At 43.4% G+C, this 25,429-nt stretch overlaps 1 protein-coding gene across 3 annotated transcripts; it reads left to right on the forward strand.

Annotated features, from left to right (window-relative positions):
- Positions 1–1,708: 1,708 nt before the first annotated feature.
- TXNDC15 (thioredoxin domain containing 15) lies at positions 1,709–25,101 on the forward strand. 3 transcript variants are annotated; one of them, XM_079916058.1, is made up of 5 exons: positions 1,709–2,080; positions 10,177–10,664; positions 19,171–19,334; positions 21,282–21,412; positions 23,341–25,101. In XM_079916058.1, the coding sequence occupies exons 1-5, from the start codon at positions 1,849–1,851 to the stop codon at positions 23,535–23,537; spliced, it is 1,212 nt and encodes a 403-aa protein (XP_079772184.1). In that variant the 5' UTR covers positions 1,709–1,848; the 3' UTR covers positions 23,538–25,101. The 3 variants fall into 3 exon arrangements, with proteins under 3 accessions (XP_079772184.1, XP_079772185.1, XP_079772186.1); XM_079916059.1 differs by having other exon boundaries at positions 10,183–10,664; XM_079916060.1 differs by having other exon boundaries at positions 10,375–10,664.
- Positions 25,102–25,429: the final 328 nt, after the last annotated feature.

Consider the following 25,429-nt stretch of genomic DNA (forward strand, 5'->3'; position numbering starts at 1 on the left):
TGGTAGTATATATAAGTCCATGCCACTCTCTCACTTCGTCCCAGCTTACCCTTCCCCCTCCCTTTGTCCTCAAGTCCATTCTCTACGTCTGCATCTTTATTCCTGTCCTGCCCCTATGTTCTTCAGAACCATTTTTAAAATGACATTTTTAAAATTTCTGTTTCTGTGGGTCAGGAATTTGGAAACAGCTCAAGCTGTGCATCTCTGGCTATGGTCTCTCAGGCAGTAGTAGTCCAATGGTTGCCGAAGCTGCAACAGCATGGGGCCAGGCTCAGCTGGTGATGGTAGGCATCTCTCTTCTTGACGTGTCACGGCTTCCCTATGCAAGCTAGGTTTGAACTTCCTCAGAGCATACAGCCTCAGGACAGTCCATCTACTTACTTCGTGGCTCAGAACGCCTGTGCAAACCTTCTAGCAAAAAAGGATAAAGCTGTGTCGCCTCAGAAGTCATACAGGATCATTTCATACACTGCCACATTCTCTTGGTTATATGTGAATCACAGGACCACCCAGATTCAAGGGGAGGGGAATTAGATTCTACCTATTGATGGGCCAGTGGCAAAATTACGTTGCACAGCAGCAATGTGGGATGGGGAATATTTTTGTGGCAAGCTTTGGAAAATACACTTTGCCACAGTGATCTAAATGAAAGTAAATACTTGTCTGTTGAGATAGAGGGAGAGAGAGAGACAAAGAGGTCCTCATGACTCAATAGATTAAAAAAATTTATGCAAACCGATCAGGGGAGACAAAACACCAGGAGTGCAGGTGTGTAGCTGTGAAGAACAATTCCAATTATTATCAGATTCTTGTATGAACAATCCCCGGGCTGTATGGTGTTGGTGCATAGAGTTCATCTCAGCCAAAGGAAGAGGATGATGTCAACTTTTTTACCCCCTAGAAACGAAAGTAAAATCAAAGTTTCAAACCTGAATGCAATTTTCTCACTGCAAATAAGTGCATGTGCCACCTGGTGGCGAGACAGTCAAATTCGCATTCTATTCTGTTGGCTGTATTTATTGAGTTTCCATCAGAGTGTATATATAGTATTTATCGAAAGGCAACAAGTCTAACATCTGTAAGTGCATCTGTCCAAACAACCAAAACACAAACACAGAGAGGGAAAAGGACATAACAAAAAGGAAGGAATTGTAACCACAGAGCATCCACGTTGGAGTGTCCAGATGAGTCAAATCAGCCTCCTTTTCATTAAGCCTAAATCCCCTTAATCCTCTGTCCCATTGGCTTTATCATGACCTTCAAAACCAGTATGGAAGGTATGGGAGAGAATAATTTAAAGAAGAAAATATTTGCTACTACACTGTTGGGGGAGAGGGAGGTTGTTGGCCAAAAGATGAATGTGGTGATCAAGAACGTGGGCTCTTCCACGCATGTTGTCCACTGTGTCAGATCCTCCTGGAACCACTAGAAAATTTACTATAGCAAAACTACCGCAGCCCAGCCTCGGTCGGTCTCTTATAGTAAAAATTATTCGTTGTTTATGTGAAATTCAAATTTAACTGGGCATCCTGTGTTTTATCTGGCAACCTGGGAAGGATAATATGGATGAGGAAAGGGATCTGACCCTGGATGGGGCACTCCAGGAGGACGCTTCCGGGCCTTTCTGGCCCGGGAACGAAGCGCTGGGCGGGCGCAGGGCTTGCTGCCGGCCGCCCGGCCCCGATTGCCGGGTGAAGAAAGAGGGCAACGGGCCTCTGCCGGAACCCCGCCCAGGACCTGAGGGTCAGGAAACTTCGAAACGACCTGAGATGGCGGGCGCTTGGCTCCCAAACAGCCCCGAGTCCCACGGCACAGGCCAGAGACGAGAGGCGGCCGCCCGGCTTCAAGATGGCGCCCGCGGCACCTGCCAGCTGTCAAGATGGCGGCGCGGGGCCGCGCCCGCGCTCCCGAGTTCTCCTCCTCAAGCCTTCCTCCGGCAAGGAGCGCGACTCGAGTCGCTGTGCGCCGGTTGCCCTTCGGCCTGGGTGGTGCGGCTGCTGCCCGCCGCGCACCATGCGGCTCCTTGGCTGGTGGCAGGTACTGCTGTGGGTGCTGGGGCCTCCCGCCCGCGGCCAGGAGGGTGAGTGCGGGCTGGGGCCGTGGGCGGCGGCGCGGGCGGCTGTGCGTGTAATGACCGGCGAGGTGGCTGTCTACCCGGGCGACGCTCTTTTACCTGCGCGAAGGCCCGCGCTGCGCGCCTCGCCTCTTCCTGGCGCTCCCTAGAGCGCGTCTCCCCGGGTTATCCCGACCTCCTTCCCCCGGTGGTCCCCGCTCGCGGTCCGGGGTAGGGGCCGGCGGGGCGGGATGCCCGGGCCATGTTCAGGCCCCTGAGCAGGTGACTCAGTTGGGAGGAACCGTGTATTAGCGCTTACTGAGGCGTACCCCCATGTGCTGAGCACTTCATTATTAATGATAATCATCATAACGAATAGCCCACCTCTATGGTGCCCTTATTAGGAGCCAGGAACTGTGCATAGTGCTATCATTATCTTATTTAGCCCTCCCACCGATCCTATGAGATAGATTCCGTGAGTATCCGTGTTTTACAGATGAAGATGCTGAGCTCAGAGAGGCTAAGTAATCTGCCTACGTTTGCGATTCTGGTAATTGGCAGAGCCTGTATCTCTGACTGCAAAGCCCACGCTTTACTTTGCACCGTGCTGGACCACTTTCGTAAGAAGGTAACTCTTGCTCAGGTGCCTGTGAAGGACAGATGAGAAAAACACAGCAGATCCCAGGGTAACTTGCTGCTTGCCAGAGCATGCTTTCAGGGTCCCTCCGTGGGGAAGGCAGCCACCTGGAGGCATGGCTGGGCCCAGGAGTGGAGGCCTTATTCCCATTGTTTCTTCGCCCTACTCCGCAGAGCCCTATTAAAGTCCAGACCCTTTGGCCTTTCTTGTCCTTCAAAACTTAACAGGAATACACAGATCTTTCCTTTCCCTGCCGTGTCCTGGAAAGAGGCAGGGCAGCCGGCTTGCTGAGTAATGAAAACACTCATTATCTGCCAGGCAGTGTGCTTAGTGCTTTTTGAGCATCATCTTATTTAGTCTTTAAATGCTTATGAAATGTATGTTGTTATTGTCCCCATTTGATAGATGAGTAAACTGAGACTCAGCATCCCCTAAGTCTTTTACCAAGGTCCAACAGCAGAAGTTGAGACGCTACAATTCAAGCCTCTGTCTGCCTGACCTCACAGTCAAAGCTCTGTACCACACTTCTCTGTCGCTACACTTAACCACCAGCCTCAGAGAGGGGACAGCATGTGCTGGATATCTTCTGTTTGTCTCTCAGATCATTCTTCAGCCTTCTCCACCCTGCTCTGTGCCCTGAGTAGCTGTCCTGTATGGAATAAACAACTGGCTCTTCTGTCTTCTGGCTTCTGTTGTGTTGGCATGAAAGGAGAGTGAGGTCAGGTTATTGATTCTCTCAGCTCCCTCCCTTGGGGATATCGCAGGTTGGCTGTGTCCCTCCACTGAAAGTTAGGGCTTCTAGAAGGTTGTACTCTCTGTTTCAAGGCTTCTGCCTCTGGACTCTTAAGGTCTATGAGTGGTAACTGGCTCCCCCTCTGCTGTTATTGACCCTGGGATTCCTTACCATTGCTTTTGGTTTCTCTACACCCAGCTCACATGTTGGAGGTACCTTTATTAAGTTCTCCTCCAATTGTCCAAGTTGCACGTGCTGTTTCCTGGCAGAACACTGGCTGATTCGGCAGTCAGTGTGAGCCTACCTGGCAGGGAGGGTCACGGCATACAGACCTGAGGGTAACACCAGCCATGGGGTGGGTCACTGGTCATCATGGCCAGGCCATGAATGGGATGAGGACGAGGAAGCTTCACCAGCTGGTTCCTTTTGGGGGTGGCTGAAAATCCAAGGCTTTTTTTCTGCAGAGGATACCACTGGCAAATTAGCAACTGGAGGTGGCAGTGCTGTCCAGGTGTCAAGGAACGGGTGCCAACCCTGGACTTCAACACCCCACACCTGTCTTCACTAGACAGTCAACTAGCAGATTCTGACTGAGCACCTGTCATATGCCATATGCTCTGTTAGGCACTCTGGGTGCAGTGGAGAGCAAGTAGAGAAATACGCCCACCCTCCTGTCTGATGGGGAAGGCAGGCATTAAATGACCACAAATAATTAAGTAAATTTTCCACAAGAGTGGAAAATGCTTCAAGGAGAGCCCCAGGGCATTATGGAATGCTGTAATGGGAGACCCTTCTGGTATGAGGGTCTAGGAGGGTGAAGTTCACCTTACAGAGGTGAAGTTTAGGGTGAGATCTGAAGGATGTGTCAGATTAGCTAGAAGAAGAGAGGGAGTGGAGGGAGGGCTCTTGGTAGAGAAACAACCCTCAGGACAGTTCTGAGGTAGGGGGAGGAGGGTGTGAGTGATCAGGGACCAGAAATGTCTAGTGGCACCTGTTGGGAGTATGGACAGAGGCCTTATCACCTGGGCCCTGGTAGTCATGCTACAGAGCATGGATTCATTCACAGCGTAGGGGGAAGCCATTGAAAGGGTTTGAGCAGGGGAGTGACATGATCACGTTTGCCTTTGACTTTCAGTTTCACTTGGATGCTGTGAGGAGAAGGGTTTGGAGAGAGGGTAGAGGGCCAACCAGGAAGACCATTTTGGTGGTTGCAGCAGTTGTCCAAGTGAGAGATGACTGTGGCCTGGGCTGAGGGGTGTGAGTGCGTTGGGAGAAGTGGATGGATCCAGAGTGTATTTAGCAGAGGAATTAATAGGACCTAGTTGTGGTTCCCGTCCATCTCTTTGAATTGTAAGCATCAGTCATAACCATTATCATCATCATCATCATCACCATCACTGTAGCCATTTATGGAGTGCTTACCATGTGCCAGGGACCATATACCTCTTTTCTCATTTAATCTGCATGGTAGCCCTATGAATGTCTGCATTTCAGTGGTATTTTCTCCATTTGTTAGATGCACACACTGAAAATTTCCTATGGAAAGTACAGGTTGCTGCCCCTCTAACCCCCAGCTGTTTTTGGTCCTCCCCAGTTGGCTCCCCTGACACAGAAGCCATTATGAAAAAAAACCTGTGGCTGGTAGAGAGTCTTTTGAGAACAACTGGAAGGGTATGAAGGAGCTCACCCAGGCTAGGGCTCCTTGGCAGAGTTGGAGTGGTGCCCTCGCCCCTGTTCTCCAAACATATTCCTTGCTGCCAATAGTGCAGTCATTTCCACTTTATGCATGGCTCAAACTATAATCAGATTATTGACATTGAGAAGCAATCTTTTTTAAAAGGCGCATTACCATGGGAGGGTTCAATGGCTCTCACATGGTAGGTCATTCCTTGGAGTGGAATAATTCAATGTTTCCTTTCTTCCCAATGCTTAAATGAAAAAAATGGTACCTGAAGGTGTGAGAATTTTTGTTTTGTTCCTAACTTGTCCTCTCTACTTAAATATCTTCACAGGAGGGAAAAACAACACTCCTGACTCAAAATTCTAGCTCTCTGCATCACTCAGACTTCCTTTTGATTTTCTGTAAGGGACATCTATCCAGTTTTACATAAAGGTGATCAGAAGAACCAGATTCTATTTTGTGCCCTGATTTTTTTCTCTTGAGATATTGGCATTCTCCATTTACTTTAGAGGACCTAGAATGTTGATTAGGTTCAGAGAGAGAAGATCTCTGCAGAGCTGGTGCATTTGGGAGTATAGTTGGTTCCCAAATCTGGCACCCTTTGTTCTTTTCCAGACTTTTAGCCTCTCTGGCTTCATTTTCTGCTCTGTCTTGAGGACGATCTAGTAAATATGTTTGTTTGTTTTTACTTATGATTATACAAGTAGTACATGTTTATCAACCAAAGGCTACAGAAGGACTGCCATCCGCACCCCATTGACAGAGCTCCTTGCCCAGGCACCCAGCCCCTTTTCTAGGTCATAGGCAAAGAAGTGCTTGACCCTGTTCTGTCAAGGACCTATCTTGCTTCTCAAGCCCTGTACTCTGCCCTCTCTAACCTGTATTGTCACCTCTCCCTGCTTACTCACTTTCCCATGAGCTTTATATATCCTTAAATTTCTCCTGTGTCCTAAAAACCAAAACGAAAATTTCCCTTAGCCCCCTGCCTGCCCATAACAACTACCGGGTCTTTCTTTTCCCCTTCAGAGCTAGACATTCAGAAAGAATTGTATATATTTATTTACGTAGTTACCATTTCTGGTGCTTTTCATTCTTTTGTGTGGATCCACATTTCCACCTGGTATCATTTTTCTATTGCCTGAAGAAGTTCATTTCAGATTCTTGTCATGTAGGTCTGCTGGTTATGAACTGTTTCAGCTTTTGTATGTCTGAAAACGTATTTATTTTGCCTTTGATTTTGAAAGATATTTTTGCTGGGTATAGAATTCTAGGTTTATAGTTTTTTTTCCTTTCAGTCCCTTAAAGATGCTGTTCTTCTTGCTTGCATTGTTTCCAATGAGAAATCTGCTGTCATCCTTATCTTTGTTCCTCTATACATAGCACATCTTTTTTCTCCTTCTGCTTTTAAGATTTTTTTCTTTGTCACTGGTTTTGATCAGTTTGATTATGATGTATCTTGGTGTAGTTTGTTGAGCTTCTTGGATCTATGGATTTATAGTTTTCATCAGGTTTGTAAAGTTTTCGGTGATTGTTTCTTCAATTACTTTTTGTGTTTTCCCCCATTTACTTCTCTCTTTTGGGTACTCCAATTATCTGTACATGAGACCACTTGAAATTGTCCCACAGCTCACTGTCACTCTTAATTTGGGGGGGGGATTCGTTTTTTCATTGTGTGTTTCATTTTGTATGGGTTCTATTGCTATGCCTTAAGTTAACTACTCTTTTCTTCTGTAATGTCTAATCTACTATGAATCCCATCCAGTGCAGTTTTCATCTCTGACCTTGTAATTTTCATTGCTAGAAGTATAATTTGGGTCTTTTAAAAAATTATTATTGAGATATAATTGATATAACATTATAGTAGTTTCAGTTGTATAACATAATCATCTGATATATATATATATTGTAAAATGATCACCACAATAAGTCTGGTTAAAATCCATCATCACACACAGTTATAAAATTTTTTTCTTTGGATGAGACCTTTTAAGGTTTACTACCCTCTTAGCAACTTTCAGATATACAATACAGTATAATTAACTATAGTTACCATGCTGTGCATTATATCCCCATGACTTACTTATTTTATAACTGGAAGTTTGTACTTTTTGACCATCTTCACCCATTTTGCCCACCCCCTACCCACCACCTCTGTCAACCACCAAACTTTTCTGTATGAGCTTGTGGAGTTTTGTTGTTGTTGTTGTTGTTTTTTGCGGTACGCAGGCCTCTCACTGTTGTGGCCTCTCCCGTTGCGGAGCGCAGGCTCAGCGGCCATGGCTCACGGGCCTAGCTGCTCCGCGGCATGTGGGATGTTCCCAGACCGGGGCACGAACCCGTGTCCCCTGCATCGACAGGCGGACTCTCAACCACTGCGCCACCAGGGAAGCCCTGTTTGTTTGTTTTTAGATTCCACATTTAAGTGAGATATTACAGTATTTGTCTTTCTCTGATTTATTTCACTTAGCATAATGCCCTCAAGGTCTGTCCATGTTGTCGTAAATGGCAAGATTTCCTGTTTTTAAATGGCTGAATAATACTTTTTATATATATATACAAATATATACACATATACATATATATACATATATATATACACACGTATACATATACAAATATATGTATATATATCTCACATTTTCTTTATCTATGCATCCATCAATTGCTTCCATGTCTTGGCTTATGTAAATAATGCTGCAGTGAACATGGGGGTGCATGTACCTTTTCAAGTGAGTGTTTTCATTTTCTTTGGATAAATGCCCAGAAGTGGAATTGCTGGATCATATGGTAGTTCTATTTTTTATTCTTTGAGGAACTTCCGTACTGTTTTCCTTAGTGGCTGCACCAGTTTACATTTTCACTGATAGTGCACAAGGGTTCCCCTTTGTCTGCATGCATACCAACATTTGTCATTTCTTGTCTTTTTGATAATGGCCATTCTAATATGTGTGAGGTGACATCTCATTGTGGTTTTGATTTGCATTTTGATTTGGGTCTTTTTTTATATCTTATGTTCTCTATATCTACTTAACTTTTTAAACATATGTGATGCAGTTATTGCTGTTTTGACAGCCTCATCTAATAATTCTGAAATCTGCAAGTTCTGGGTCAGGTTTGGTTGCTTATTCTCATTATGGATAATGAGGGGAATTTCCCTGCTTCTTTGCATGCCTGGTAATCTTCGATTGGATGCCAGAAGTAAATTTTCCCTGGTCGAGTGCTAGATATTTTAGTATTCCTGTAAATATTCTTGAGCTTTGTTCTGGGATACAGTTAAGTTACTTGAACACAGTGTGATTCTCACTTTTAAGGATTGCTAGATGGAAGCAGAGCTGTATTTACTTTAGGGTTAATTGGGCCCCACTGCTGAGGCAAGTCCCTTTCGCGTACTCTCCCCAGTACCCTGTGACTTAGGAGGTTTCCCAGGCTAGTGGGTGGGGACAGGTACTATTCCCAGCTTTCTGTGGCTGTTGGGTACTGTTACCTCTAATCCCTTTGAGTGGTTCTTTCCCTGGCTTGGGGTAGTTCACTTACAGGCATATGCTGACCAGTATACTCAAGGCGGGGCCCCCTCCACAGATCTCCAGAGTCCTCTTTCTGCAGCTCTCCCATCTCCAGTATTCTGTCCTGCAAACTCTAGCTTCTTGGTCTTTCTGGACCCTCAGTTCCATCTCAGCTGGAGAAGTCAGCTGGGCCCTCCCTGAGACAGGGCAGGAACTCTCTCAGGCAGTAAGCTAGAGCGTTTGTAGGGCTCTTCTCATCTGCTTCCTATTCACTGTCCTTCGTTGTCTCATTGCTAGTCTCCTGAAACTGTCGTTTCACATATTTGGCTGATTTTTGGGTTGTTTCAGGAGGGAGAATAAATCTGGTTCCTGTTATTCCACTTAGCCTGAAGCAAATTCCCAGAGAGTGTTTTTGAATTGCTGAATGAATCTGCAAACATGTGTGGAGATATTCTTTGAGACGTTATACAAACGTGCATACCTTAGGAAGTTCCCAGCTCCCTCCCCGGCTTTGAAGCCAGTTGGTCATTCACACTCTGCTAGACACACTGTTTGCATGCAGAGCCCATTATACAGCTGGTGGCTCCCCAGCCATATGGTGGGCTTGTCTGAGTGCAGCTGGGCCCATTCGTTTCCCCTGGTCAGTGCCTGGCCCGGAGTCTGGCGGCTGTCGTTGAGGTCATGAGAGGTGGAGGGCAGGAGTCATTGTACAGAGGTGAGTGGAGCTTGCTGGATGGATGTTTGAGACTGCCCAGGACTCTCCCCTTACCTGAACCTTTGGCCCAAGCCGCATCTAGTGGCTCCAAAGTGAGAGGAAAACCCTCCTCCTCTTCTCCCTGCTGCTGCCCCTGCTCTGCTTGGTGCACCTTTAGCACTGCTGAGGGCAGTAGCCCAAGGGCAGCAGGCAGGAGAGCAGAGGCCAGCTGTAGAGGCCACCCCGGGAAGGAGCTGGCTCTAGTAGCATTCTTCGGGCAGTGTTGCCCAGCAGCCCTCCGAGGTATCATGTGGGGAGGGTAAGGCCTGCTCTGGAGTAGCAGTCAGTAGACTTCGCTCTTAGACGTGGCTCTGCTGCTTACTGGCTGTGTGCCATTGGGCATTACTCTGAACCTCTCTGTACCTCATCTATTAAGTCGGGATGATAACCCTTGTGCTGCCCATCTCACAGAGCTGTTATAATGGGTGCAAAGATGCTTTGCCATGGTAGAATATTCCATAAAGCCATCATCATTTTCTTGGATAGTCTCATCAAAGAAACTAAATTGTTAAAGTGTTTGTATTATATTTTCCTAATTGGATGTCTGCAGTGGAATGTTTTTGCTTGTAATCCGCATGGCAAGCAGCAGGTTTTGCATGAGGCTATGTGTTTGTCCACTTCCTGGCATTCATTAATCTAGTATCTCCTTGTGATCTTCTTCATGACCTGGAGAATGATGGGTGGCTCTGTGATAGTTTAATGGGAAGGTAACTTTTTACCCTGGAGGGGAAAATTTCATATTTGAGAACTGTAATTCTTTGGGATTCATTTATTTTGAAGTTAGATGTGACTGTGAACATAGTGGCATGTTTTAGTTGCAGAGAAAAGAGGTCACTTATGGTCAGAGGAGCAGCCTGCTTACCCATTCCAGGTGGGGGCTGGGTACATGAGTGAGGAGGTGCCTTCCCGTGACCCAGTGGGCCAGGACCTGGCTGCTGAAGAGGCCGAGGCAGTGCTGGGGCTGGACGCTGATGGTGAACACATGGTAATGTTGTCTGTGATTCCTGGGGAAGCCGAGGACAAACTGAGCCCAGAGCCCAGCAGCGGCACCTGCAGGGCTGGAGGGGAGGAGGACTCGAGGTGCAACCCCCGGGAGAGCCTCTTCTCTCTGGACAGCGCTGGAGCCAGCTTCCCGGAGAGAGAAGAGGAGTACTACGCAGAGCCCGAAGTGGTGGAATCTGACCCCCCGCCGACAGAGGATGCCAACACCACCGAAAGTCTGAAATCCCCGAAGGTGAACTGCGAGGAGAGAAATGTGACGGGATTAGAAAATTTCACTCTGAAAATTTTAAATATGTCACAGGTAAGACAAAAGTATTTAGTGCTTTTCTCCTTTTCCGCACATTTCATTTTACGATTTAATACTCTATCAACTTTCAAATGAGGAGTCATAATCTTTATCATATTGTAAGTGGGATAGCATTTAATGGCTGCATCAGTGAAAATTCATCTGGCTTTCTGTGATGTTTGTAGGAAAAGGAGGAGATATAATTAGTGTCGAATATGCTTTTTAGGAGGCCTAAACCTAGTCAGCCTTGGGTTAATCTCACCACCAAGTCTCATGATAAAAATCCCAGTGGACAGATAGGTGCTTGGTATCAGAATCATAGCATTCTTCTTCTAAATGAGATATTTGTTATGGAGGCATAAAAATAAAATATCTGAATTACTAAAATTGTAATTTAGCATTGTTTAGACTAGTCATGTCCCTGAGAAGTATGTTTTATACATATATATATATATATATTTTAACATCTTTACTGGAGTATAATTGCTTTACAATGTTGTGTTAGTTTCTGCTGTATAACAAAGTGAATCAGCTATACATATATATATATCCTCATATCCCCTCCCTCTTGCGTATCCCTCCCACCCTCCCAATCCTACCCGTCTAGGTGGTCACAAAGCACCGAGCTGATCTCCCTGTGCTATGCGGCTGCTTCCCACTAGCTATCTATTTTACATTTGGTAGTGTATATATGTCAGTGCTGTTCTCACTTCGTCCCAGCTTACCCTTCCCCCTCCCGTGTCCTCAAGTCCATTCTCTACGTCTGTGTCTTTATTCCTGTCCTGCCCCTAGGTTCTTCAGAACCATTTTTTTTTTTTAGATTCCATATATATGAGTTAGCATATGATATTTGTTTTTCCCTTTCTGACTTACTTCACTCTGTATGACAGATTCTAGGTCCATCCACCTCACTACAAATAACTCAATTTCGTTTCTTTTTATGGCTGAATAATATTGCATTGTATATATGTGCCACATCTTATTTATCCATTCATCTGTCGATGGACACTTAGGTTGCAAAGTATGTTTTTCGTTTGTTTGTTTATTTTATTCTAATTTTTTTATACAGCATCTTCTTATTAGTCATCAGTTTTATACACATCAGTGTATACATGTCAATCCCAATCCACATCTCAACAAATGACCCAATTTCATTCCTTTTCATGGCTGAGTAATATTCCATTGTATATATGTACCACATCTTCTTTATCCATTCGTCTGTCGATGGGCATTTAGGTTGCTTCCATGACCTGGCTGTTGTAAATAGTGCTGCAATGAACATTGGAGTGCATGTGTCTTTTTGAATTATGATTTTCTCTGGGTATATGCCCAGTAGTGGGATTGCTGGATCATATGGTAATTCTGTTTTTAGTTTTTTAAGGAACCTCCATACTGTTCTCCATAGTGGCTGTATCAATTTACATTCCCACCAACAGTGCAAGAAGGTTCTCCTTTCTCCACACCCTCTCCAGCATTTGTTGTTTGTAGATTTTCTGATGATGCCCATTCTAACTGGTGTGAGGTGATACCTCACTGTAGTTTTGATTTGCATTTTTCTAATAATTAGTGATGTTGAGCAGCTTTTCATGTGCTTCTTGGCCATCTGTATGTCTTCTTTGGAGAAATGTCTATTTAGGTCTTCTGCCCGTTTTTGTTTGTTTGTTTGTTTGTTTGTTTGTTTTTGCAGTACGCGGGCCTCTCACTGCTGTGGCCTCTCCCGTCGCGGAGCACAGGCTCCGGACGCGCAGGCTCAGCGGCCATGGCTCACGGGCCCAGCCGCTTCGCGGCACGTGGGATCTTCCCAGACCGGGGCACGAACCTGTGTCCCCTGCATCGGCAGGCGGACTCTCAACCACTGTGCCACCAGGGAAGCCCCCTTCTGCCCATTTTTGGATTCGGTTGTTTGTTTTTTTAATATTGAGCTGCATGAGCTGTTTATATATTTTGGAGATTAATCCTTTGAACGTTGATTCATTTGCAAATATTTTCCCCCATTCTGAGGGTTGTCTTTTCATCTTGTTTATGGTTTCCTTTGCTGTGCAAAAGCTTTGAAGTTTCATTAGGTCCCATTTGTTTATTTTTGTTTTTATTTCCACTACTCTAGGAGGTGGATCAAAAAAGACCTTGCTGTGATTTATGTCAAAGAGTGTTCTTCCTATGTTTTCCTCTAAGAGTTTTGTAGTGTCCGGTCTTACATTTAGGTCTCTAATCCATTTTGAGTTTATTTTTGTGTATGGTGTTAGGGAGTGTTCTAATTTCATTCTTTTACATGTAACTGTCCAGTTTTCCCAGCACCACTTATTGAAGAGACCGTCTTTCTCCATTGTATATCCTTGCCTCCTTTGTCATAGATTAGTTGACCATAGGTGTATGGGTTTATCTCTGTGCTTTCTATCATATTCCATTGATCTTTGTTTCTCTTTTTGTGCCAGTACCATATTGTCTAGATCACTGTAGCTTTGTAGTATAGTCTGAAGTCAGAGAGTCTGATTCCTCCAGCTCGGTTTTTTCCCCTCAAGGCTGCTTTGGCTATTTGGGGTCTTTTGTGTCTCCATACAGATTTTAAGATTTTTTGTTCTAGTTCCATAAAAAATGCCATTGGTAATTTGATAGGGATTGCATTGAATCTGTAGATTGCTTTGGGTAGTATAGTCATTTTCACAATATTGATTCTTCCAATCCAAGAACATGGTATATCTCTCCATCTGTTGGTATCATTAATTTCTTTCATCAGTGTCTTACAGTTTTCTGCATACAGGTCTTTTGTCTCCTTAGGTAGGTTTATTCCTAGGTATTTTATTCTTTTTGTTGCAGTGGTAAATGGGAGTGTTTCCTTAATTTCTCCTTAAGATTTTTCATCATTAGTGTATAGGAATGCAAGAGACTTCTGTGCATTAATTTTGTATCCTGCAACTTTACCAAATTCACTGATTAGCCCTAGTAGTTTTCTGGTGGCATCTTTAGGATTCTCTATGTATAGTATCATGTCATCTGCAAACAGTGACAGTTTTACTTCTTCTTTTCCAATTTGTATTCCTTTTACTTCTTTTTCTTCTCTGATTGCCGTGGCTAGGACTTCCAAAACTATGTTGAATAATAGTGGTGAGATAGGACATCCTTCTCTTTTCCTAATCTTAGAGGAAATGCTTTCAGTTTTTCACCACTGAGAATGATGTTTGCTGTGGGTTTGTCATATATGGCCTTTATGATGTTGAGGTAGGTTCCCTCTATACTCATTTTCTGGAGAGTTTTTATCATAAATGGGTGTTGAATTTTATTGAAAGCTTCTTCTGCATCTATTGAGATGATCATATGGTTTTTCTCCTTCAGTTTGTTAATATGGTGTATCACATTGATTGATTTGTGTATCTTGAAGAATCCTTGCATCCCTGGGATAAATCCCACTTGATCATGCTGTATGATCCTTTTAATGTGTTGTTGGATTCTGTTTGCTAGTATTTTGTTGAGGATTTTTGCATCTATGTTCATCAGTGATATTGGTCTGTAATTTTCTTTTTTTGTATATCTTTGTCTGGTTTTGGTGTCAGGGTGATTGTGGCCTCATAGAATGAGTTTGGGAGTGTTCCTTCCTCTGCAGTTTTTTGGAAGAGTTTGAGAAGGATGGGTGTTAGCTGTTCTCTAAATGTTTGATAAAATTCACCTGTGAAGTCCTGGACTTTTGTTTGTTGGAAGATTTTTAATCAGTTTCAATTTCATTACTTGTGATTGGTCTGTTCATATTTTCTATTTCTTCCTGGTTCAGTCTTGGAGGGTTATACCTTTCTAAGAATTTGTCCATTTCTTCCAAGTTGTCCATTTTATTGGCATAGAGTTGCTTGTAGTAGTCTCTTAGGATGCTTTGTATTTCTGTGGTGTCTGTTGTAACTTCTCCCTTTTCATTTCTAACTTTATTGATTTGAGTCCTCTCCCTCTTTTTCTTGATGAGTCTGGCTAATGGTTTATCAATTTTGTTTATCTTCTCAAAGAACCAGCTTTTAGTTTTATTGATTTTGCTATTGTTTTGTTTGTTTCTATTTCATTTATTTTTGCTCTGATCTTTATGATTTCTTTCCTTTTGCTAACTTTGGGTTTTGTTTGTTCTTCTTTCTCTAGTTCCTTTTTTTTTTTCTGTACACGGGCCTCTCACTGTTGTGGCCTCTCCCGCTGCGGAGCACAGGCTCCGGACACGCAGGCTCAGCGGCCATGGCTCACGGGCCCAGCTGCTCCGCGGCACGTGGGATCTTCCCGGACCGGGGCACGAACCCGTGTCCCCTGCATCGGCAGGCGGACTCTCAACCACTGCGCCACCAGGGAAGCCCTTGGGTTTGTTTTTGTAGGTCCTTTTCTTCTCTTGTGTTTCCCACTTAGAGAAGTTCCTTTAGCATTTGCTGTAGTGCTGGTTTGGTAGTGCTGAATTCTCTTAGCTTTTGCTTGTCTGTAAAGCTTTTGATTTCTCCATCAGTCTGAATGAGATCCTTGCTGGGTAGAGTAATCTTGGCTGTAGGTTCTTCCCTTTCATCACTTTAAGTATATCATGCCACTCCCTTCTGGCTTGTAGAGTTTCTGCTGAGAAATCAGCTGTTAACCTTATGGGAGTTCCTTTGTATGTTATTTGTCGTTTTTCCCTTGCTGCTTTCAATAATTTTTCTTTGTCTTTAATTTTTGCCAATTTGATTACTATGTGTCTCGGCATGTTTCTTCTTGGGTTTATCCTGTGTGGGACTCTCTGCGCTTCCTGGACTTGGGTGGCTATTTCCTTTCCCATGTTAGGGAAGTTTTTGACTATAATCTCTTCAAATATTTTCTTGGGTCCTTTCTCTCTCTCTTCTCCTTCTGGGACCCCTATAATGCGAATGTTGTTGCATTTAATGTTGTCCCAGAGGTCTGTTAGGCTGTCTTCATTTCTTTTCATTCTTTTTTCTTTATTCTTTTCCACAGCAGTGAATTCCACCATTCTGTCTTCCAGGTCACTTATCCGTTCTTCTGTCTCAGTTATTCTGCTATTGATTCCTTCTAGTGTAGTTTTCATTTCAGTTATTGTATTGTTTATCTCTGTTTGTTTGTTCTTTAATTCTTCTAGGTCTTTGTTAAACATTTCTTGCATCTTCTCGATCTTTGCTTCCATTCTTTTTTCAAGGTCCTGGATCTCCTTCACTATCATTATTCTGAATTCTTTTTCTGGAAGGTTGCCTATCTCTACTTCACTTAGTTGTTTTTCTGGGGTTTTATCTTGTTCCTTCATCTGGTACATATCGCTCTGCCTTTTCATATTGTCTATCTTTCTGTGAATGTGGTTTTTGTTCCACAGACTGCAGGATTGCAGTTCCTCTTGCTTCTGCCGTCTGCCCTCTGGTGGATGAGGCTATCTAAGAGGCTTGAGCAACTTTCCTGATGGGAGGGCCTGGTGGTGGGTAGAGCTGGGTGTTGCTCTGGTGGGCAGAGCTCAGTAAAACTTTAATCCGCTTGTCTGCTGATGGGTGGGGCTGGGTTCCCGCCCTGTTGGTTGTTTGGTCTGAGGTGACCCAACACTGGAGCCTACCCTGCTCTTTGGTGGGGCTAATGGCGGATTCTGGGAAGGCTCATGCCAAGGAGTACTTTCCAGAACTTCTGTTGCCAGTGTCCTTGTCCCCATGGTGAGCCACAGCCACCCCCCGCCTCTGCCCAAGACCCTCCAGCACTAGCAGGTAGGTCTGGTTCAGTCTCCCCTGGGGTCACTGCTCCTTCCCCTGGGTCCTGATGCGCACACTACTTTGTGTGTGCCCTCCAAGAGTGGAGTCTCTGTTTCCCCCAGTCCTGTCAAAGTCCTGCAATCAAATCCCACTAGCCATCAAAGCCTGATTCTCTAGGAATTCCTCCTCCCACTGCTGGACCCCTAGGTTAGGAAGCCTGACGTGGGGCTCAGAACCTTCACTCCAGTGGGTGGACTTCTGTGGTATAAGTGTTCTGCAGTTTGTGCGTCACCCACCCAGCAGTTATGGGATTTGATTTTACTGTGGTTGGCGCCCCTCCTACCGTCTCATTGTGGCTTCTCCTTTGTCTTTGGATGTGGGGTATCTTTTTTGGTGAGTTCCAATGTCTTCCTGTCGATGATTGTTCAGCAGTTAGTTGTGATTCTGGTGTTCTCACAAGAGGGAGTGAGATCACATCCTTGTACTCCACCATCTTGGTTCTATACCTCCGTCAAGTATGTTACATTGATGAAAAGTTTTTTTCCTTCAAAGAGTGTGAATCTAGTGTTTACTCTGGACTGAGAGCTGACCAATTTGTCCAGCCCAGCCATGCTTTTCCAGCTAGTTGGCTAAATGGTGATTCTAAAGAGAATACTGGGATACTGACTGACATTTTCTGTAAGATTGTTAAAGCCAGAGAGCAGAATGAATTCAGGCTGCTTATGTAAGAGAGGAATCCTAGCTCTGAGAGGTGTGATTGCTTATTTCAAATGAGGGTACATATGGTATGTTGAGCTCCCCTCCGAGGCAGTTGTCAGCACTGGCCTTGCACCCTCCCCTCAGTGCCTGGTGAATGCTGTGCCTCAGCTCTGTGGCCTTTTGATGGGTGTCACACACATGACCAGGAGCAAGCAGTTTGAGCAGTCTGAGTTTTGGTGGTGGCAGGGATGGTGCACCCTCAAACTGAACTAACCTTTGGTCAAACACATGGATCTGACTGCTTAGTACAGACTTGGAGCTGCTGAGATGATAGTTTGGGCCTGAGACCACAGTGCTTTAATAATGTTGTTAGATTGTATGAGATGCAGAATTCCAAAGTTGGGACCGTGGCCTGTACCCTGTGAGTACTTAGTATATGAATTGATGAATTATGAAAAATATTAAAATTGCTCTATAGTAATATTAAGAAAGCTTAGAGGAGGACCCCTCCTACACTCTTGGTGGGAATGTAAATTGGTGCAGCCACTATGGAGACAGTATGGACGTTCCTCAAAAACCTAAAAATAGAACTACCATATGACCCAGCAATCCCACTACTGGGCATATACCCTGAGAAAACCATAAATCAAAAAGAGTCATGTACCAAAGTGTTCATTGCAGCTCTATTTACAATAGCCCGGAGATGGAAACAACCTAAGTGTCCATCATCGGATGAATGGATAAAGAAGATGTGGCACATATATACAAGGGAATATTACTCAGCGATTAAAAGAAACGAAATTGAGCTATTTGTAATGAGGTGGATGGACCTAGAGTCTGTCATACAGAGTGAAGTAAGTCAGAAAGAGAGAGACAAATACCGTATGCTAACACATATATATGGAATTTAAGAAAAAAAAATGTCATGAAGAACCTAGGGGTAAGACAGGAATAAAGACACAGACCTACTAGAGAATGGACTTGAGGATATGGGGAGGGGGAAGGGTAAGCTGTGACAAAGCGAGAGAGAGGCATGAACATATATACACTACCAAACATAAGGTAGATAGCTAGTGGGAAGCAGGGAGATCAGCTTGGTGCTCTGTGACCGCCTGGAGGGGTGGGATAGGGAGGGTGGGAGGGAGGGAGACGCAAGAGGGAAGCGATATGGGAACATATGTGTATGTATAACTGATTCACTTTGTTATAAAGCAGAAACTAACTCACCATATGTAAAAAACAAACAAAAAAAAACATGCTGGGACTTCCCTGGAAGTCCAGTGGTTAAGACTCCGCGCCTCCACTGCAGGGGGCACAGGTTCAATTCATGGTCAGGGAACTAAGATCCTGCATGCCGCACAGTGCAGCCAAAAAAAAAAAAGAACATACATGCACCCCTATGTTCATAGCACCACTATTTACAATAGCCAAGACATGGAAACAGCCTAAATGTCCACTGACAGAGGAATGGATAAAGAAGATGTGGTACACATATACAATGGAATATTACTCAGCCATAAAAAATAATGAAATAATGCCATTTGCAGCAATATAGATGGACCTAGAGATGATTATACTAAGTGAAGTAAGTCAGAAAGAGAAAGACAAATAGCATATGATATCACTTATGTGTTGAATCTCAAATACGACACAAATGAACCTATCCAGGAAACAGAAACAGACTCACAGACATAGAGGACAGACTTGTGGTTGCCAAGGAAGAAGGGGGTTGGGGAAGGGATAGACTGGGAGTTTGTGATTAGTAGACACAAACTATCACATAGAGAGTGGATAAACAACAATGTCCTGCTGTATAGCACAGGAAACTGTATTTAATATCCTCTGATAAACCATAATGGAAAAGAAATTAACACAACATTGTAAGTCAACTATATACTTCAATTAAAAGAAAAAAAGAAACCTTGGAGGAAAGTTTATAACATGTCATTTGATAGTACTTTTCTGCTGACCCATGGATCCCTATGGTTCCAATCCAGATGGTTCTTCGGGAGCTGCACTACTGTCTCCCTCCCGTCCCTGCCCCTACCTCCTCTCCCTTGACGGCAGCAGTGGTTCCTGTTTTTTGTGTATCCTTCCAGAAAAAGTGTACATCCTGTACTGCTGACTTTAACACTTTGTTTCTTTTGCCACAGGACCTTATGGATTTTCTCAACCCAAACGGTAGTGACTGCACTCTAGTCCTGTTTTACACCCCTTGGTGCCGGTTTTCTGCCAGTTTGGCCCCTCATTTTAACTCTCTGCCCCGGGCGTTTCCAGCTCTTCACTTTTTGGCACTGGATGCATCTCAGCACAGCAGGTATCTTCCCTTAGTATCTTCCCTTGGTGGCGTTTCTGCCTCATCTTGTTGGATGATGGTTGCAGTTACTTGGAGGTCGTAATCAGTTAAGTTAGGAGCAGAGGAGGTAGGTTTGAGCTTGAGCTTTGAAATGGAACTGAGGGAGGGAGAAACAAGTGTGACTAGTGAGGACTGTCACATTCCTGAGGGAGACTTTCTGGAGGCCCCTTGAGAAAGAAAGACTGTTCTCTGCGTGGTGGAATTCAGTGATGGCTCTGCCTGATGGCAGGGGTGGGGGCAGAGGACGTTTTAGGGTCCGGGCCAGACTGAATTAGCAAAATTAGCATCCTAAGTAGGGTGTTCCTTTGTGACTTTCATCTGCAGCTTAGGTTCCCACCCTGGCAGCCTAACTCTGGGCACCCGTTTTATGTCTACTAAGGATTTCTTTCTTTCCTTTTTAGTTTTTTCTTTCCTTCTTTCCCTCCTTCCTTTTCTTTCTTCATGCTCACATGTATTCTTGCATGCGTGTTCTTAGGAGACATTCAATAAATTTGACGAATTATTTTAGGCCTTTGAAATACATTTACCCTTGCTAAATTTATGTTCTTTCATATTGTTCAGTGGAGTTTTGTCTTTTCTGAATGTTCAGTAAGGTAAATTACAAAGAACTTTGTGCAGATGTTGTATATTTCCCCTGTGACTGTGCCTGGGGTTATAAACTGTGTACTCCCCTCCTCCTCTAAGTCAGATGCTGCTTATTAGCAGGTCACAAGGAGGTTGTGTGTGAATAAATTTGGAAAGTCTGGAAGATAGTCAAGTTGGTGGTGAAAATGAGGCACTGATTGTCAGGGTGGGTAATGGAACTGCCAGTGTTTACCTGCAATTGTTCATGAATAAAGAAATTGCCCAACAAATTCCCACAAAGCCTTCAGGGAGAGATCTCAGTGGCCAGGCTCAAGGTTACAGACTGATTGGAAGGACATTCAAGGTCATTGTCCAGCTTTGACTGGGCTCTCCACTGCCCCCAATCCAGCAGGGCTGGCTCCAAGCACCTGCTTAGTGCTGTTTGGTTATGGGTCTGATACTAACCCCCATGCTGCCCCCCAATCCCTGCAGGCTTTTATCATCTCCTCTGTTCCTTCTTCATCACCATGCATCCTTCTCAGTGCCTGGTATGGTGCCTCAATTACGGAGAATAGAGGATACTCGCTCTTACTGTATGGCGTGGGACATGTGTTTGCCTCATATGTTAATATTTATGTTACAGCATGTTTACAGAAGAAAAATCCTGATCATACAATATTACCATTTTACTTCTGGGGGTAACTGAGGCTTAAAAAGGTTAAATAATCTGCCCAAAGGTCACACAGCTGGTTCAGTGGCAGAACTGAGGCTTGAACCCTGAGCATTTTGACTCTGGAGCTTATACCACTACTCTGTATTCTGTAAAAGTGAAACAGTACTGCTCAGGTCCTATTACTTCTGAATTGTCCTGCCTTAATTGTGAACTTCCTGGTGTGTTTGTTAGGTTGTAGATTCCTTTGCACCGACTCACTAACCTAAATGCTTAAGTTGAATCTTTTATGAGGGTTGGAGATGGGCATTCTGCAGAGTCGGAAATTTCTTCTGTTAGGTAAATTGACATAGTGTGCTTCGTTCATAAATTAGAATTTTCTGGTCTGATCTGTTTTGGCTGTTAAAAACAGAACTAGTGGAATAATTGTGTCATGGGCAGCTCCATGTTGTAACAGAAAGCAACTCAGAGAACAGAACACGAATGCCCCCAACCATGACCCACGAGGAAAGCTGTCAGGAGCAACTACAAGCCTGTTGTTTCAGTATCAGGAGCCTCCATAGGTCACAGGAAACTGAGCCTTCCTCATTTATTTCCATCCATTCTGATATGGTAATTGTGTGAGGAAGCCCACTGTTAATTCGGGTTTTCTGACTGACTTCTCTCTCTTGTAGCCTTTCTACGAGGTTTGGCACTGTAGCTGTTCCTAACATCTTGTTATTTCAAGGGGCTAAACCAATGGCTAGATTTAATCATACAGACCGAACATTGGAAACGCTGAAAATCTTCATTTTTAATCAGACAGGTATGTAGAACACTGTAGAAGAAGACATTTTATTGCTGGAGGAATGTGCCTTCTGTGGGTTCGGATCTGCTACAGTATTATCCTTAAGTGAAGGATTCAAGATTGGCTTTAGGATATAAAACTTCTTTTCTAATGAAATGTTAAGATCCTGTTAAATGTCTCCTGGTCAGTGGCAAGCTTAACATGAATAGGTAATACTAATATGATTATAGATACCTTTAAAAATGTAACAGCTTTATTGAGATAAAATTTACATACTATATACCTCTAGATACTGTTTTACATACATTATTCATTTAAGTATAATATTTACACAAAAATATGCATCAATCACCAGTGTACGTGGCACCGAATTTTCACAGAGTGAACACCCTGAGTAACCAGTACGCAGAAAGAGAACATCACCAGTCCCCTTTTAGCACTCTCACTCCTGTCCTCCCCAAGGATAACCACCATCTTCACTCGTAACACCATAGTGTACTGTTCCTTGTTTTTTTGTTTGTTTTTGTTTTATTTTGCGATACACGGGCCTCTCATTGTTGTGGCCTCTCCCGTTGCGGAGCACAGGCTCCAGACGTGCAGGCTCAGTGGCCATGGCTCACGGGCCCAGCCGCTCCGCGGCATGTGGGATCCTCCCGGACCGGGGCACGAACCTGTGTCCCCTGCATTGGCAGGCGGACTCTCAACCACTGCGCCACCAGGGAAGCCCCAGTGTTCCTTGTTTTTGACTTTTATATTAATGGAGATGTACAGTGTGGATCCTTCCACGCCTGGCTGATTTCACTGACCATTATGTTTATGGGATTCATCTGCATTGTTGTGTATGGTTGTGTTTTATTCATGTTTGTTGCTGTATAGAGTTCTATTTATTAATTCATTTGTAGATGCTATTTTAATTCCTTAATATTTGCCAAAACATAGGGCCTTATTTTTATCCTGTAAAAATTTGAGCACTGTACATTGATGAAATTTCCTTTGTTGGAAAATTCATTCCTCAAAAGCTTTAATGCCTCAGTTATGAGCACCCCTCTTCTTCCTGAAATATATTCACTGGAAGTAAATAAAAATTATAACATACCTTCCATATACTCTTAGCTGCATGTAATGACTTATATCTAACACAGAAGAACAAAGAACTGAGTTACCTCATAGGAGTAAAAGGCTTCTTACCAGGTAGTTAGTTATTCCAAGTCTTGTCCTGGTCCCCTGGTTGTCATTTAGATTGATATGGACAGGGGGAGCCATTTTGCTCAGTGCTCCCAGAAAACTTAGAACCAAATGAAATCTAGGAGTCACAGCATCTTTGGTAATCACTGATCCCAGTGGTGGTGAGTTGTTCTAAAAATTCTTCTTTTTTTTTTTTTTTTTTTAAATGAGCTCAGCTTGACTCTTTTTTTTTTTTTTTTTTGGCCGTGCCACATGGCATGCAGGATCTTAGTTCCCTGACCAGGGAATGAACCCACACCCTGCAGTGGAAGTGTGGAGTCTTAATCACTGGCCTGCCAGGGAAGTCCCCTAACAATTCTTTCAGTAAATTATTTAAAAACATTTTGAATTTAGCATTACTTACCCTGTGAAAACATTCTGTAGAGTCCTGAGAATAGCTTTACTAGTTGTTGAACATTGGTCTTGAAAGAGAACAAAAGACAACTCACACAGTGCACTGACTAAGACCTTTCTGGTGAGTTCATTGAAATTCTGGTGTTTTAGCTTTGAACAGCTGAATGAATTCCTGCTCCTTTGATGTGGTGGGGAGAAGGGCAAGTTACAGATTACACTGACAGGCAAGTGAAACCCATCCCAGATATACTAGCTGTGGTGTTTATTTTAAGACTGCATATCATTTTGCATACCATGCAGAATACTTAAGAAAATTTTGTAGCGGGTATGTTTTCTATCTCATTTGAAACAACTGCTTTCTCTTTCAGGTATAGAAGCCAAGAAAAACGTGGTGGTAACTCAAGCTGACCAAATAGGTCCTCTTCCCAGCACTTTGATAAAAAATGTAGACTGGTTGCTTGTATTTTCCTTATTCTTTTTAATTAGTTTTATTATGTATGCTACCGTTCGAACTGAGAGTATTCGATGGCTAATTCCAGGACAAGAGCAGGAACATGCGGAGTAGTGATAGACTCAAAGGAGAGTTGGAAAGAAGAATTTCAATCCTTCATTTCAGAAATTAACGCTGCAATTTCATACATTTTCTCCAGCGAAGCGCTGACTTACAACTTCAGTCAGATTGAAAGAATCATGTGTTTGTTGAACTGTTGAATGTGTAAAAAATTATAAACTGGTGTTTCTAACTAGTATTGTAATAAGCAAATGCAAAAATAGTCCATAACATTCAGTAAAAATTCTTGTTTTTACTACTTGAACATTACCCAGTACTTAAGGGAGTAATCCAGCTTGACATGTGAAGATGTATTTTGGTGGAATAGTGAGTAGAATGACAGTATGCTTACTATATAGAGGCAGAAATAGGACTTTCAGGTTATAGTTTTAGAAAACTCTTGATTTCTTGTATATGTCTGAGAAAGTTGGTTTTCTGTTCATTTGCCATTTCTCTCCCACAGTAAGCAGGAAAGTGTTCTTTTATGGGAAGAATAATTAGGATCGATAAGTGTGCCCTTTCAAGTAGCAACCAATGGGAAAATAAAGTCAAATACCTTGGTGTTCATGATCTCTGATTTCACTGAAAGCATCTGAAGTGGTTTAAGAAGTTGTTTCTGGGTAAGGCAGATATTAATCAGCATGTACTAATTAAACCTTAAAATGTTCTTGGAATTGTGCTAGGTTTAATGAGAGTCAAAAGAAATATAAAGTACTGTTGTTGCCCACAAGTTGATTCTAGTCTAGCTTAGGATACGTGTAGAGATAACATGTAATTTACATAAACTTTTTGAAAAGCTGTTTCTAAAAGATCCCTTACATTCAGATATGACAGCTGACTGCATAATGATAAACTACTTTTATACTGATCATTTCCAGAGCTTTAGATAGAATAGTTCATAAGGCGTCCTAAATTCTATGAAAATAGAACCTTGGATGAGTCTCCTTCTGAGTGTAACATTGGTTGAGAGTTTACAATGTTATGTGTCAATGTTATGTGTCATGCTGTGGACAGCTCTGGCTGGGGTAGTCACTGGCAGGAGGGGACCATAGCTCAGAACAGTACCATTATTACTTCCATTTTACAAATGAGCAAACGGACATATTGAGGTTAAATAAGTTACCTAGGTTACATACACAGTACATTGATGAAGCTGGGATTTGAACCTTCACGTGTATGTTTATCTGTACGTATAAGAAAAGAAACCTCTAGTTATTCCATCTCTTATAATAATAACCAACATTTGAATATTACTGCGTGTGCCAGCTACTGTTTGAGGTGCTTGACATACACCCTTTCATTTATCTGTACAATAGCCCTCTGAGATTGACACCACTCTAAAATGAGTAAATGAGGCCCTAAATAACTTGCTCTTGGTTATACAGCTTCCAGTGGTGGAACCCAGCTTCAAACCTAAGCATTCTGACTCCAGAGCCTGCCTCTCTGCCATGGCTCAGGCAACCATCGTATGCCTATCACTCCGGTCTTTCTCTTATGTGTGTTTCCCATACTTGTAGTCATGATATAGCGTTTTTCTTCTTTTGCTTAACAAATATTTCTCTGTTGGTAATAGTTTTCCTAACCGTGGCTACATAATAGGCCTTTGAATAGATTCAGCATTACTTATCTAACCTGTGCTCTTTTGCTGGATTTATGGTTGTGTATATAGTCTTACTTCCTTGGGGGCAGATTCCAAGAGTGGGCGTTATCCTATCAAGGATACAGGAATTTTCATATTGTTTGATATGTAACGGGGTCCTATTCTAGTCTGGAGGGTGAGGAAAGGCTCCCAGGATGACCAACAGATCCATGGCTTTGCTTCTGACACTTAGCTCAAATAAGCTACAGAGCTTCCCCTGGAGGGAAATGTGGAGCAGGGCTGCTCCCTGGAGGGGAGGTGCAAGTGT

This window comes from Stenella coeruleoalba (assembly GCF_951394435.1).
Source record: "Stenella coeruleoalba genome assembly, chromosome: 3".
Taxonomy (NCBI): Eukaryota; Metazoa; Chordata; class Mammalia; order Artiodactyla; family Delphinidae; genus Stenella; species Stenella coeruleoalba.